General features: G+C 38.3%; 1 protein-coding gene across 1 annotated transcript in view; it reads right to left on the bottom strand.

Annotated features, from left to right (window-relative positions):
• Nucleotides 1-2,561: 2,561 nt before the first annotated feature.
• XKR4 (XK related 4) overlaps nt 2,562-14,528 on the bottom strand; it is an 86,444-nt gene continuing 74,477 nt past the window's right edge. The window contains exon 2 of the mRNA XM_026842599.1: nt 2,562-3,527. Coding sequence (XP_026698400.1) covers nt 2,581-3,527 — 947 coding nt within the window. The 3' untranslated portion in view covers nt 2,562-2,580. The remainder of the gene's footprint in view (nt 3,528-14,528) is intronic.

Here is a 14,528-nt window from a genome sequence, read left to right as displayed (position 1 = left end):
AACACATCAAACTATTTCCAAAAAAGCCTCTCACATCTTGGATTACAAAGTTTACCATTTGCCTTGTTCGTAAAGAAAAATGGCAATTTCCTTGTGTGAGCTAAGCATTTGATTCTGGAGTGAAGGCTTTACTGAATTTGATGGGACAAAGGACCTAATCCCAAAATCTGTTTTTTTTTACCACTTCTTGCGGTGGTATATTTTCTGACAAAATATGAGTGCTTTTCTGAGAAAAATCAGCTATATCTCCATGGAGGGAAGGGCAATCAGAGCTTCAGGTTTGGACTATCAAAGAAATACTTTATTTAAAAAATTAGTATAGAGGCAGACAGCCACCGCTTAATTTGAAAATACCTAAGAAATCCTTGAAGCATTGGGTGTTTTCTAATCTGTGTAAAGTTCCCTCTGCCTTGCAGATTCCTGCACTTTCACAGATGTTTTGTTTTGAGGAACTTGCCCCAGCAAAGAACAACAGGTATTGAACATTTCACTAATAAAAAAAGTCAACATTAAAAATGGCTAATTGAATGCATACAAATAAACATAGGCTGTGTAACCTCGGCCATTTCATAGTACAAATATTAATAATAGGAAAAGACTGAAATTTACCCGGCAGCATATACAGCAGTGACAACACTGGATATACCTGACAGTGAAGATTACACCACCAATCATCAGGTCTTCTCCATCCTGACAATGCCATTTACAACACTAACTCTTCAGTTCTGTTTTGCTCTCCTAAAACGGATGGAAATAGTTATAGCAAATTGTTTCTCATGGAATCGCTTGATGTCTTTACAAGCCACTTTTACATTTGAAGCAGGATCCACAATTTATAGAGTATTCTAAAAGTACCCATGTAGGCTTTCATATAGCATTACACTGCAAAACAAATCCATAATGTGTGAAAACCAGGTTTATATCAACCTGCAGAAGCCAGTTGATAAAATTCATGGACCAATTCTTAAAATCTAAGCTATAAAGAGAATGAAATGTATTAAAAGATTTGAGGTTTATAAAAAGTAACCTTTTTATACCATATTTTTACTTTACAAAAATATTGAAATAATTCATGAGTTTTTCACTCTGCACCGGCTTTAAAAAAAATACTATCAAATTTTGACTTGCACCTTTAATGCATCTGAAAGCACCATCAGGGGATACTTTTAACATAAAGGAGGATACCATTGACTAGATTTAGGGAGGTATTTATAACCCAAAAGCTTGCAGCAAAAGCACTCTATTACAAGAGATTCAATGTAATTTTTAGACGTATCTGAACACAAGTCTTGAACAGGCAGAAGAGGGTCTTCCACTTAACTTGCTTATATTATACTTCCGTGAATATACTTACTAAGAGGTGACTGAAAGCCTTTAAAAGACATCACTTTCACCTTGGGTGGGAAAAAATCAGAGCTGTCTCTACACGTTGAGAACTTGAATGGTCTTTCCTGCTTCTTGTTCTGGTAGGGCTCGTGCCACTTGTTATATGTCCCTCAGGCAACATCAACCTTGCAGTTATACAATGTTTGGCACTAGAAGGGTATGGCATGTCACAGTCTCTTGTCACCCCTGCATACATTCACACACTGAATCATGCATTCTCAGTCCTGAAACAGAGAAACTTCAGTGTGTTCATCTCCTTGTAGTTTCTTCCGAAATATCTGAATGGGGTCCTCCAAAACGTTTAGAAAATGAAAACTATACTTCCCTGTCCTTTTACATATATATCTATTTTAATTTTTTTGCAAATTGAACACTGAATCATGATTATCATTTAATTTACATCACTACATGTTGGAGCTCCTTATTTCTTCTGAAAACCATAAGTGAGCTGCATAGGATTTCTGTTGAAAGTAACGTAAAGAACTTAAATTGCATTTTAAAAGAGTTTGAAATTCCACAAAAACCAAACAGTTCTGGTAGTATTAATGTTTATGACCTAATTAATCAGAATTTAGTTTATATTTCATTGACAGTTTTACAAACATGACAATGTATCTTTTTAAGTAAGAACTATTTTGCAAACCTATTCTAACTGGAATGGTTGATTTATGGGACTGCTGAAGACTACTATGTTCCTATTTTTTCCCCAGAAAACAGTTTTCATCACGGCAACACTGCGTGCTACAGTTTTGTTACGTTTGAAAAGGTTTTGTTCGGGTTTTTTTGCCATTGATTATGCAAATATCAATTTCTAAAATAAAATGCACTACTGGCTAAAATTGAAAGCTCTGGTCAGAGCCTTCCTATTGGTTTGATTGTAAGTACTGTGCAGCCAGAGTTTCACAGCAGCAAGGAGTTGTGGGTGAGTTTCCCCAGCTGAAGTAACTGCTCTGTATGTGTGGGTCAGGGTTTGGTTTTTTATGAGGCTTTCAGGTGATGCTGCTGTTATCAGTGTCCTGCAGACAGACTGCACACAGTGGATCAAATGATAATCATGATGAGAGCCAGACTAAGAACACTACAGCTTGCTGCTCTACTTGTAGTACACAGTTTAGTTACTCCTACAGACCTACTGACAACCCTTAATTTGGACTGTAACATCAGAGCTTCTTCAAGCTGTGGGTTTTTTTTTTTTTATAATGTGGTTTCATATTCCAAGCGCTCCTGGATAAGGGCATCATCTTTATACTGTAGCCGTGGAGGAGCAGGGGAACATTCAAATGCTAAGATCGCCTTCCTCAGGCTCCTGTCCAACACGTGTCTCTCCCACGCTGGGTACCTGTTCCTGAACAGATCGATTTTAATGACAGACTCCTCAATCCTTGGTGGCCGGGATGAAGGTGTGGATGGTGCGGTGGGTCTCACCTGAAACACAGGTACACACCCATCCCTCTCAGCAAATTTTTGATCCCGCTCACTTGTGACACTCCGGTTGTTGGAGATGGATCGTAGAGTGTTTGTTGCCACTTCTGGGGGCAGGGTGAAGGCAGTGGCAGGGTCCTCACAAGCACAGCTTGGTGACTGCCCAAACCTTGGTCCGTTGGGGTGAAAGAAGGCATAGTACATTAGCATAAAAACAATGCCTGTTAAAAAGCTGCTGAACACTACACACAGTGCTGGTATGGCAAATGCATCAGAGATTGGTGGGGCCTTGTACAGATACCAGAGAGCACTCAAGGCGGTGTTTTCTAAAAGGATGACAAAATAGTAAATGAAAAGCCTACAGCGTGTCCTTCCTTCCTTGACATTGAACCAGCTGAAGATATAGATTATCCCAACAACCATGTCGAAAACTATCTCCTCCCATTTAGTGATGCAAAACTCTGTCTCGCAGTGGACGATCCAGAAGGTCATGATGCACCAGTGCAGCACAATGAAGATCCCAAAGTACAGCTGGAAAACCGAGGCAAACAGAGCAAAAGTAATGACCCTTGCTGCAATTGTGAAGAAATGCCAGCAAAACTGGATTATAACAGCCATATAACTGATGGGTTTCTTGTCATCGCGGGAGTCACGGAGGGCCTTTTGGTAGGAAGCCAAAGCCCAAGCCAGGGATACGAGAGATGCGGCAGCAGTAAGACCTAGGAGAAAACAGGAGATGCAGTTAAGGTATAATTAGTATTGGTTGAATCTGGTGATGTCCTTGCTGTTTTAAATGCGTTCTCCACCACTGACATAATAAAATCTCCTTCTTTAGTGCAGCCAGCACTGAGAAATGAAGCTCTATGCTGCAGTTTCATTGCCCTTACAATCTTGGATACACACAAACCAGAGTAGCTGTCAAACTACACTCTGAAATCCTTTTCTGGCAATTTTATGTTTGAAACTAAATCGTTAATTCACAACTTTGAGCAAGTTGGGAATAGGTGTCTCTGTCAGCTCTGTGGTTTAACAAGATGTACTGTTGTTGTTGTGTTAAAGGAAGAACATGAATTTTCTGATTTTGATAAGTCATTAAAGAAGCCTAATATAAAGCAACCAAGTCTGCCTAATTAAAATCCCAGCATCATATACATATAAACTAAATCAAGAACAGTGTGAGCATAAATCTACATTTTAAAAATAAATGAATGTAACTCCTGTTATATCAAAATTTAAACTAACTGCCTTACTCTTGCTGAGGGAAAAAATATTGCCCATTTTGATATTTCCATCGCTTCTAAACTGAATTTTAAAAAGTTGAATATGTCAAAACTTTTTCTTCCAGTTGAAAATTAAACTAATTTTAGAAATGTTGGAATTTTCTACTGAATTAAAATTCTGAGTATAGATGCTCCTAAAGTAGGGAGTTATGACTTAATGCTCATATAACCATTCTATCTCCCGTATATTAAAGAATTGCCTATTTATAAGGACCTGAACAATAATATTTCTGGAAAACCTGTCAAATATTTTTCACAAAAACAATTTAATATAAAATTATTTCTCATGAGATCTTCAAACATTATTTTTGTGAAAATAATTCCTATTCACTTGAAAAAACAAAAACTGTAAAGAAAAATTAAAAACCCCACCCTTTCTATTCTTATTGTGAATGTGTATTGTTATTCTTTTTTCCTAAAGTGAGTTTGATTGTTGTCTGCAAGTAAACTTAAAAAAAAAAAAGTTGTGCTGCAAATGAATCTAATTTTTAAACTCTTCTTTTATTTTCATACACTACCAGAAAATTCCCATTTAAGAGGTGATATAGTTCAGCATAATTATTCAAATGCTTAACACACAGCATTCTGTTAGAAATCTTCTTTACTACAAGATTAATTTTTATTTATTTATGACTCTTATCAAGCTGCTTTGGATGTAAATGGGAATTAAATTGAAATGCAGAAACCCAGACTTTCAAGTGTATTTATTATTTAAATAAAATTGAAATAGATGTGTTGTATACAGAGGTAAAATGTAGCAAACATTTTATGCTTAAAACTGGTTTATTACCAAAGCAAATTTTATATACAGTTAATGAATGAATTCATAAGTCTCATCATCCCAGGCTGAGAATATATTTATAGACCATTTAAAGATAATGATGCTTCAGCTTACTCTATTTCTAAGCAGTTTCTTAACTTTGAACTAGTTATTGAAGTAAAGCAAAATGAAATGATGAAAACATTTATTTTGTCTGCTGTTAAAACCTGTTTAATCATTTCAACAACCTTTGGTTCTGGATGCATAGACAGTATTTTTCTTCCTTGTCCAATGGCTTTCTTTAGAACTTTACCATGAAGAAAATACTACTTAAATATTATAATTTTTATGCAAATTTATTAAAACAGAGTGGTAAATTTAAGCCTAAATACATGCTGCTATTCACTTTTGGGGAAAAAAAAAAGTTTATTTTAAACCAGAAAAATGTAAGTTATGGAAATAATACCTGATCTGGTAGGAAAAAAACCCTATTTAAGCAATCTATGTGGCTTAACACACTAAGATTTTCCTCGGGAAGTAGTACAGAGGGATTCATTACTTTCAGAAGGGAATGTGTTTGCCATTGTTTCTCCTTCAGTCACTGGCAGGGTGCTAATTATGTTGTGAGCTCCCATGAATTAAAAAAAATCTTTGTTTTAAAAATAAAAGTAATAATAAACAATCAGCAGAAATATAGGACAAACTTAGGATTCCAGGGAGAATTTTTAATAAAACTTCATCATTTTTCTTCCCACGCAGATGCCTGGATGCCAAAACAACAATGTTACTTCTGGAATCCTCCTTCACAGAGAGAATAAACTATCATCAATGAAGAGAGGAAGGAGTCATAGTATAAATTGCTATTTTAATTTCTGACATGTATATTTGCTTTTCACGCTTGGCTGCCTTTCAGTGACCATTAACTCTGGAGACATCACTAACAGCTGAAAACGTAACGTTATTGTTTTCCTGTAGGAATGTTTTAAGTATTGAAAAAACACAGTTCATTTCCCTTATGAAATGAAAAGTTTGAAAAGGTAGATGAATAAGATACAGGATAAGAGAATCTTTCAATACAAATGCACCACTCTGAACAAGAGCTCAAAAATAGCATTATCAGCATAGGAGAGAATAATGTGAGAGAGAAATCCATACATTTTCTTTGCAAATCTAAATTTAATGACCCCACACACTCACCCAGAGGTTTGTAGAGATTATCATCAGTTTTGCATTAGGAGGTGTAAAACTATTCAATAATGCACACAGAATGTTCCAAATAAAATGTTAAAATTCATAGGTATTTCCAATGTTCTAATGCTAATTAATTCATAGTCATTTTCTGGGACAGAAAGAAGCAAGTACAATAGCAATGTAATTCTGTTATTTAAATAGTCATTAATAGAGAAGCGTCCTTTGCTTTTACAGAACAAACTCAGGGATACTAGCATACAGGAGAGAAAATGAGACAAGGGCATGGACAAAAGGAAAGAACTGCCAGTTAAAATATGATGTGTCTACTCTTGTGCTGTTGTCAATGGTTTTAGGGATACAGAATTAAGATAAGGCTAAATGCTTCATGAGCACCATCTATTCTTCTTTATTAATGAGATCAAGCACTAAAGAATTATTAGAAGTATAATTAATAAAGAGAATAATAATGTAAAAGTGATGCAAATGGAAGTTTGCTAACAAACGTCACTATATAAATAATTCACTGGGAAGGGTTAAAGTGAATTATTGTAACACTGAATAGATAATACATTAATTAGAACATATTGATGCATTAGGTGAGTATGTGTTCATATAAACCTCTTTATCCCTATTTCAAAATAAGAACTAAAATAAATTTCTATTACTGTCAAAACAAAACTTCAAAGGTACTAACATGGCACCAGGAAAAAAGGATGTCCTATGGACCTCATAATTTGTAACAATGCAGGTGGTTTAACTTCCACAGTCAGGAAGGCTTATCTGAGATTCAGAAATGAACAGATAAGATTGGACTGTGATCTGTGGAGCCACTGCTCATGAAGAACGAGAACCAACGTTCCTGCTTGTTCAGCTGCAGCCTCCACACTCTCTCTGGGTGCTGCAGCAGCCTTCTGGTGTGTCTGAGAGTGTTGTATATCAGACTCTTGTATTTAGGGTCTTGATCTTGGGAATTATGATTAACTGGCCATTCTCAGTGAATATATACTTAATAAACTATATGCTCATCTGTTACAGACCGTTAAAAGCCCAGGGAAGCAGGAATTCTGTAAAATGGCCTTGGGAAAGCTTAAAGCATGTTCCCCTTCAAATTTTTTCCATGGTATATGATTTGGACTCTAAAGTTCAGCACTGAAGAAGAAAGAAATACAGACTTTGCACAGGAAAAAGATAATTTCACATATTACACCAGGCAAATGATGCTTTTGTTTGTTTCTGAAATGGACATCTGAAAAACTCTGAATAACAAGTACTGGGGAGTGTACCTACCCACTTCCAGCCTTTGTAGCTTAGCCCACTGACAGTAGCCTCTATGATGAGACTAGCCAATAATGCATTGTATCAGGACAATTTCCTGTCAGGAACTGAATAGAATCTGTTCTGAGTGAAAAAGAAAATTTAGCCTCTTCTGTTAACGGTTTGCTTTACTGAATTATATTATTTGTGTGAAGGAATGACAACTTTATAATTACAGATGAGTTTCAGATGTCCTTAAAACATCCTTCCTGTCTGAAAACAAAAACCAGAATTGTCTTATCTGAATTATAATTTTAACTTCTTTCCCTTGAAATGATTAATTTCTCCATATATAAGAGATATTATTGCATTTTATAGAGTGTGGCATATCTTTACTGGTACTTTAAATACAATACTCAATACACTGCAAGGAGCTACAGCTCCTGAAAAAGATAGAAACACAGAAATATGACTTTCACAAGTGAAAAGAAACATATATGAGGGAAAAGAGAATGTATACAGAGATGGATACATTCACAAATCTTTCAGGGAAGCAAGCTCAAATAGCTACAGGAAAGCCAATGAATTTCTCCTCAATTATTTGTGAGAAAACTGACTCAAATGTTTTGTTCATGAGTAATCCACGAATATTTATAATTTGCTCACAACAGATAAGGGTTCTACATATTATATCTCTGCTTAGGAATTCACAACTTAATTGTATCCTGCTGGCACCTCTGCCTTTTCATTATGGTTCTCCCGTTTTATTTAACTTTGAGGAAAGCAGTTTAATGTCTAAGCAGCATATATGATTTACTAGTTTGTATTTTTCTCCCACTTGCACAATGTAATCTTTAGACTGGGATATAACTGATAAAAATATGTGTCTCATTCTCACACTAATTTTGTATTACTCCTGATCTGTACTTGAGAGAGTAAAGGCATATTCAGGTCCATAAACTATTTTTTTCTCTAATCATATCAGTCCATAAATCCTATATAAAATAAGTACAGAACATCTCAGGTCAGCTGGAAACCCTACAAAGGAATGAACTGATCAGAGAAAGTGCTCCTTGACATTCATCCTGATTTCGGAAGCCAAACTCCTGCCAAGGCTTCCGTTTCTGCTTCATTGTCCATTTTAAACCTGTACTCATCTCACCATTTCCAGGAGTAAATTCGTGTGAAAGCAGGAATACCAAATGCAGCAGGACATCTGGGCATGAAAACGTTGCCTGGGCTCTGGGACTATGAAACATCTTTTAAGGAAGCTTATTTCTATGAGTTTCCTACTCAGCAGGAGAAGTGACATTATACGCATCCAAGCTTCCAGGTGCTTCTCTGAACCAAAGCCAAGGACCTCTAACATTCATAGTCCCCCTTAAGGCCTTAATACTGTAGGAAATGGTATATCATGACTGTATCCCTCCAGCTTCAGAAAATGGCTTGCTTGCTATATTTACACAGCTTTTGCCATGCTGCTCTGCAAGTATAGCCACGAGCTCGGTGTTCACGTGGAGGCCTTGCAGGCAGCTTGGCAATAGCCTGTGGGTTTCTGCACTAATTCTTTTATTCTCATACACTAGTATGGCAATTCGTACTGTGCTTCCACACCCACTTTAGTACACAGGATGCTTTGCATGCTTCAGGGGCAGCTTTGATGATATCAGGGAATGTGTGTCCAGGTTCTCAGTATGTGTTTCATGCTCATGGGTGTCATTCCCTGACCAACACTGAGTGGTGAAACTTAAAGATGAAACTCACTTTTTTATGCTTTCCTATTATCTAAAGGGGTAACAGCATAAACTCTTGCCCTCACCTGGGTTATTTCCTTCCTCAATGACTGCAGATGTAGTCTGCTGGGGTAAGCTGTAGCACTGTAATGAAGAATCCATACTGGAATCCTTCGTTACAGCCTTAGGTGTCTGTCATCAGGTTTCATAGTCAGGCACATTTCATGTACAAGGATCCTCGATGACAGAGTCTTTGCTGGCACATTTCTTTTTTCAGAAGAGGGAAGCATCACTAATTTAACGTATGCAGCCAGGTCCAACCTCCTAAAATATGCTGTAAGCTGATCTTAACATATCTTTCTGTACTCAAAGGTTTGTGGCCTTGTTCAGGGTCATTCTCCATAAACATGTTGCCAAGATAATCCTATTACTTTCCCACATCATCAAGTTTGTCCTACATTAGCTGTCCTAAATCATAGACAAAGGCTTTCTATACAATTGAAACAAGCTCTCTGAGGTCAGAAAAGGATTGTTTTCTTCTTTCTTAGGTGCCGCTAGATCTGATCATGCCCAGATAGAAAAGGCACCTCACTGAAATATTCCACTTCTGTAGTTTTGCTTAGACTGCTTGTTACCCCCAAACATGGGAGTGTCTGAGGATGTGTCTCTAGTAGCCCATCTTTCCAGTGTTTGCCACAGGCTGTATTCACAACTGGGGATGTTCAAGGCAATATAGACAGTTTCATCAGCACCTCTGTCAACATTTGGCTTAACTTTCTCACACTGCATACTGGGGTGGGGTAATGCAGGTTAAGGGATGACAAGAACTCTCCCTTGTTGAAATTTAAGTCAGATTTATGCCTGATGCTACCCCTCCTAAGTGTTGCTTACAGACTAGCATATTTAGGAATAATTTCTCCCATGATTCCTTTCAGCTGCTTTCTATAGATACTTCTAGTGAGGCAGCTTCTAGATGTTTTTTTAGTTTGGGTCTCCACTACAATTTACCTTTGCCCTGGAAGTCTAGAAACATTATATATATTAAATGTTATTTTCAACCTTACTCATTCTACCTACTCCTAATTTTTCTCCAGTAGTGGTTTGGACTCTGTCTAGAGGACCAAAGTCAACTAACAAAAGTTTGTACATATTAGGGTCTGTACTAGGCACATGTGTAATGATTTGCCTCTTGCTGCACTCAAATCCTTATCCATCCTAGCAAATCTATCTATTAAACATATTGTCGAGATGCTTCTGATGAGCAGCAACCCTGGTCATAGCTTTAAACAGGTTTATAGCTGCATGATGCTCATAATTTTATTTCAAGCTAGCATCAAGAATAGTTTCCCTTTGCCTCTCCCTGAAATCCAAATGAAGTCTTTTACACAAATTTTGTTGTTAGTATCTCAATTCTTTGGGAAACTCTTGGAAGCTACAAATAAAATCAACTTAGCATGCAGAGACCACAAGACCCATGAAAGTTGGATGTCTCCTGTCCTTCAAGAGATCAGTCAGTAATTCAGGCCTCTCTTTCTTCACAGACAGCTAATGATGAAAGGGTTTTGGGGCAATCAAAAGCTCTGCTGCATTCTCATCAATCTGTAAAAGTACCATAATTGACTCTTTAAGATACTTGAAGTCACACTGCCAGAATATGCTAGCTAAGGCAGTTACTAGCTGAGTGAGCATCCTGGGTGATCTCTTCTCCTCCCTCACATTTATCTAATATTTGTTAGTTTCATGTTCTACTAAATAAGTGCTATATTTATAAATTACAATCCAGAGTCCTGCCGTGTGGATCCTCTATATCCTCTCCCAAGCAGATAAATGCTTACTCCTCAGTGGGATGGGGAGGAGAATTGGAAAAAAAACCTTGTGGGTTGAGATAAGAACAGTTTAATAATTGAAATAAAAATATAACAACAACAATAATAGCAATGAAAAGGAAGATAATAAAAAGAGAGAGAAATAAAAACCCAAGAAAGACAAGTGATGCACAATGCTATTTCTCACCACCCACTGACTGATGCCTAGCCAGTTCCCCAGCAATGATCGGCCCCCTCCCAGCCATCTCCGCCCAGTTTATATACTGAGCATGATGTCCTATTGTATGGAATATCCCTTTGGCTAGTTCAGGTCAGCTTCTTGCACATCTCCTCACTGGCAGAGCATGGGATACTGAGAAGTCCTTGACTTAGAATAAGCACTACTTAACAGCAACGAAAACATCAGTGTAATATCAAATTATTCTCATACTAAATTCAAAACACAGCACTGTATCAGATACTAGGAAGAAAATTATCCCAGTTGAAACCAGGACACCACTAATCAAGCCCAGTCCTTCACAAGCAGTGACAACTGTCAGGTACTCATGCAGTCTGTATGCTGCCAGGCTTGGCAAGCCAGCATGAGATCATTTCTCCTGTTAGGAAGCTAAACTTAGACTTCTGTACTTTCACAGCTAGACTCCTTGCCTGTTAGGTAATTTTGTATCTTTATATTCCAGTGAAGTACGTGCGGCATAAACATACCCACTGACTCCAGGCTCATTTCCATGATTTGTATGTTTCTTGGCAAAAAGTGCTTTTGATGTCTTGAGGTTGCGTCAAGGAGCTTATAGTAATCAAGGGATTAGCTGGAGACTGCAGCAACCCTAAGCAGAACAAAACCCCTGCCATTACCTCTTGAGGAGAAACAGCATCATAACATAACGCTAAGCTAAAGATAGGGCACCATCTACGGGAGAAGGCTTCACCTGCAGTGCTTGGTTCAATGTGCTGCACATACGAACACTCTCCATAGTCAACAGCAGAAGCAGTAGCACTTCAACTTGCTGCCCAACAGGAGAAAGAAAAAAGATGCAGCCTACTAGACAGATTAAAAAATCCTGTTAAAACATAAGATCTGAGGAAACGCCTTTGTGATTTTATTTTTATTTATCACATTTCTGTGATTTTATCTTTATTCTTCTGTTGAGCTTTTATACGCTTTTGCAACTTCTGGATAAAATTTATCTTCATATATTCCATGTTTTGGAGGAACATAGATTTTCACTCCATGGCTGCTAACAAGACCAGCTGGAATTCCTTTATTGAAAACACTCCGGAAAAATATCCATGAAGTGAAAAGAAAATATGTACGTGGTAAATGCCATTTAGATGATTTCCGTCTTTTATGAAAACAAAATATGGTTTTAATTCAGGTGTATGCAAATATTTTTTTTTTTTTTAAAAAGACATTGTACTCACCCTACAACAGTGTGCAAGCATGAACAGGGAGAAAATTAGCATTTGTTTCCTTCACACAGTGTCTGTGGTCACCCATCCCAAGGTCTGTATGCTGTCCCTCCCAGCCCACGGGGCGGTGGCCTGCCAGGCCCTGGCAACTAGCTTGGGGTCACTGCGGGTACGCGCAGAGCCCGCACATCAACAGAGGGCAGGAAAGTAAAACTGCAGAAGAACAGTTCTCAGAGCAATAATACAAAAGCCAGAACAAAACCAGTACGTGATTTGGAGATTAATCTGTTAAAGTGAAAACAAGGTGGTGCTAGAGACAGTATTGATTTCCTAATCAATTCTGCATAAATCCGTTTTCTAACATGATGGGTGTCGGTGCCCGGGTGCTGGCACGGGCAGGTGGTGGCCTCTGTGAGGAGAGGCCAGGGGCTGACCTGTGCCAGACACAGATGGTTCCAGACGGTTCCATCCAGTTCCAGCTGAGCCGGACACAGCTGAGTCTGTCAGACAAGATGGTGGCACCTCTGGGAAAATGTATTTAAGGAAAGGCAAAAACACCCGATAGGCAGAGGAGGGGGGAAAAGAAGAAAAGGGAGAACAGCCGTCTAAACACCAAGGTGAGAGAAGAGGGAGGAGGAGTAGGTGCTCCAGGTGTTGGTGAGAGAGGAGCTCGGTGGGGCAGATACTTCCCTGCAGCCTGCTAAGGACTGTGCTGGAGCTGATCATCCACCTTGCAGTCCGTGGACATTTCCTGAAGGAAACTGCAGCCTGTGCAGAGCCCACACTGGAGCAGGTTTATTCTGAAGAAGCTGAATCCTGTGGGAGAGACCCCACACTGGAGCAGAGGAAAAGTGTGAGGAGGAAGGAGCAGGAGAGACAAACTGTTACGGACTGACTGCAACCCCCACTCCCCATCACCCTGCGCCACTCAGGGCGGAGGTAGAGGCTCAGGAATGACGGAGTGAAGTTGAGGCTGGTAAAAAGAGGATACAGGGGGGAAGGCGTTGTTTTAATTTGTCTTTGTTTCTTACTACCTGCATTTATTTTAAATGATAATAAATTAATTTTCCTCAGGTCAAGTCTGTTCTGCACGTGTTGGTAATTGGTAAGGGATCTCCCTGTCTTTGTCTCAGCCCACATAGTTTTTCATCCTATTTTCTCCCCCAGTGCTGTTGAGGAGGGGGACTAAGAGAGCAGCTGGGTGGGCATCTGGCTGTAATCCAAGGTCAACCCACCATATCCAATCATCTCACTACAATATATTTTTTGCATGCACAAACCGTATATATGGTCATTAAAAAGCAACATTCAGGCTTCAGGGGCCAGGCCGTACCTGCTCCTTCCAGGGCTTATTCAAGAAAAAGACTTCCTTGTACAGGGGTACATGGAAACACACCTCAGAATTGTGTAAACCCTTCTTTCTTTGAAATATGTCCTGCTATCTGCTTAGACCCTACAAGGCACCAGTCACCTCAAAGAATGGATGTTTGAGAACATCAAAGCTGCCACATAATGTGGGAGCGGAATGCATTTAATACTCGGGAGAACTGGAAAGCTACAGGAACAGTTTTTCTCTGTAGAGAAAAGTTTAATTCTGGAAAAATGAAGCATATATCAACATGTTATATTTTCTAGTTTTAATTTAACACAGTCACAACAAATTTTCCTTTTTTTTTTTTTTTTTTTTTTTTTTTTTTTTTTTTTAGTGAAACATGCACAAAATTCAGTACTTCAGTGAGGTATTTCATTATTCCATGAAACATATCCATGTTATATCCATATTTAAAGTGAGATAGAATTTTAACAATGAGTTAATGTACAATACAAGGCACAGAGCTTTGCTTCATAAACACTGAATGAATCTCATACTTGTGTTAAAACAGGCACATAAGAATTTAGGAGTTTCAAACAAGGGAGAAAATATCCTTCCAAGGGAAATTTAACTTCACTTGGAATATGCACATTTTTTTCCCTGTCTGACTTTAACTACCTTTGGTTTTCAGCTACTGATTTGTCTGAAGTTCTATAGAGTTCAAAAAACTTCAGTGCAATATTTCATGGATCTTAAGAATTTTAAAAGCAAAGGCTTCCAGTTTTTCTTAGAAACTCTTGGTATCCTTGCAACAGCATAATATCAGGACATCGATTAAGATATGTTTGTCTTTCTCTCTCACTGTCCCCCCCCCTCTCTCCTTGCCTTGCCTTGCCTTGCCTTGCCTTGCCTTGCCTTGCCTTGCCTTGCCTTCCCTCCCCTTCCCTCCCCTTC

The sequence above is a fragment of the Athene cunicularia genome (assembly GCF_003259725.1).
Source record: "Athene cunicularia isolate RWA chromosome 2 unlocalized genomic scaffold, athCun1 chr2_part1, whole genome shotgun sequence".
Lineage (NCBI taxonomy): Eukaryota > Metazoa > Chordata > Aves > Strigiformes > Strigidae > Athene > Athene cunicularia.
The sequence above is the reverse complement of the archived record's forward strand: the minus strand, read 5'-3'. Positions and strand labels throughout refer to the sequence as shown.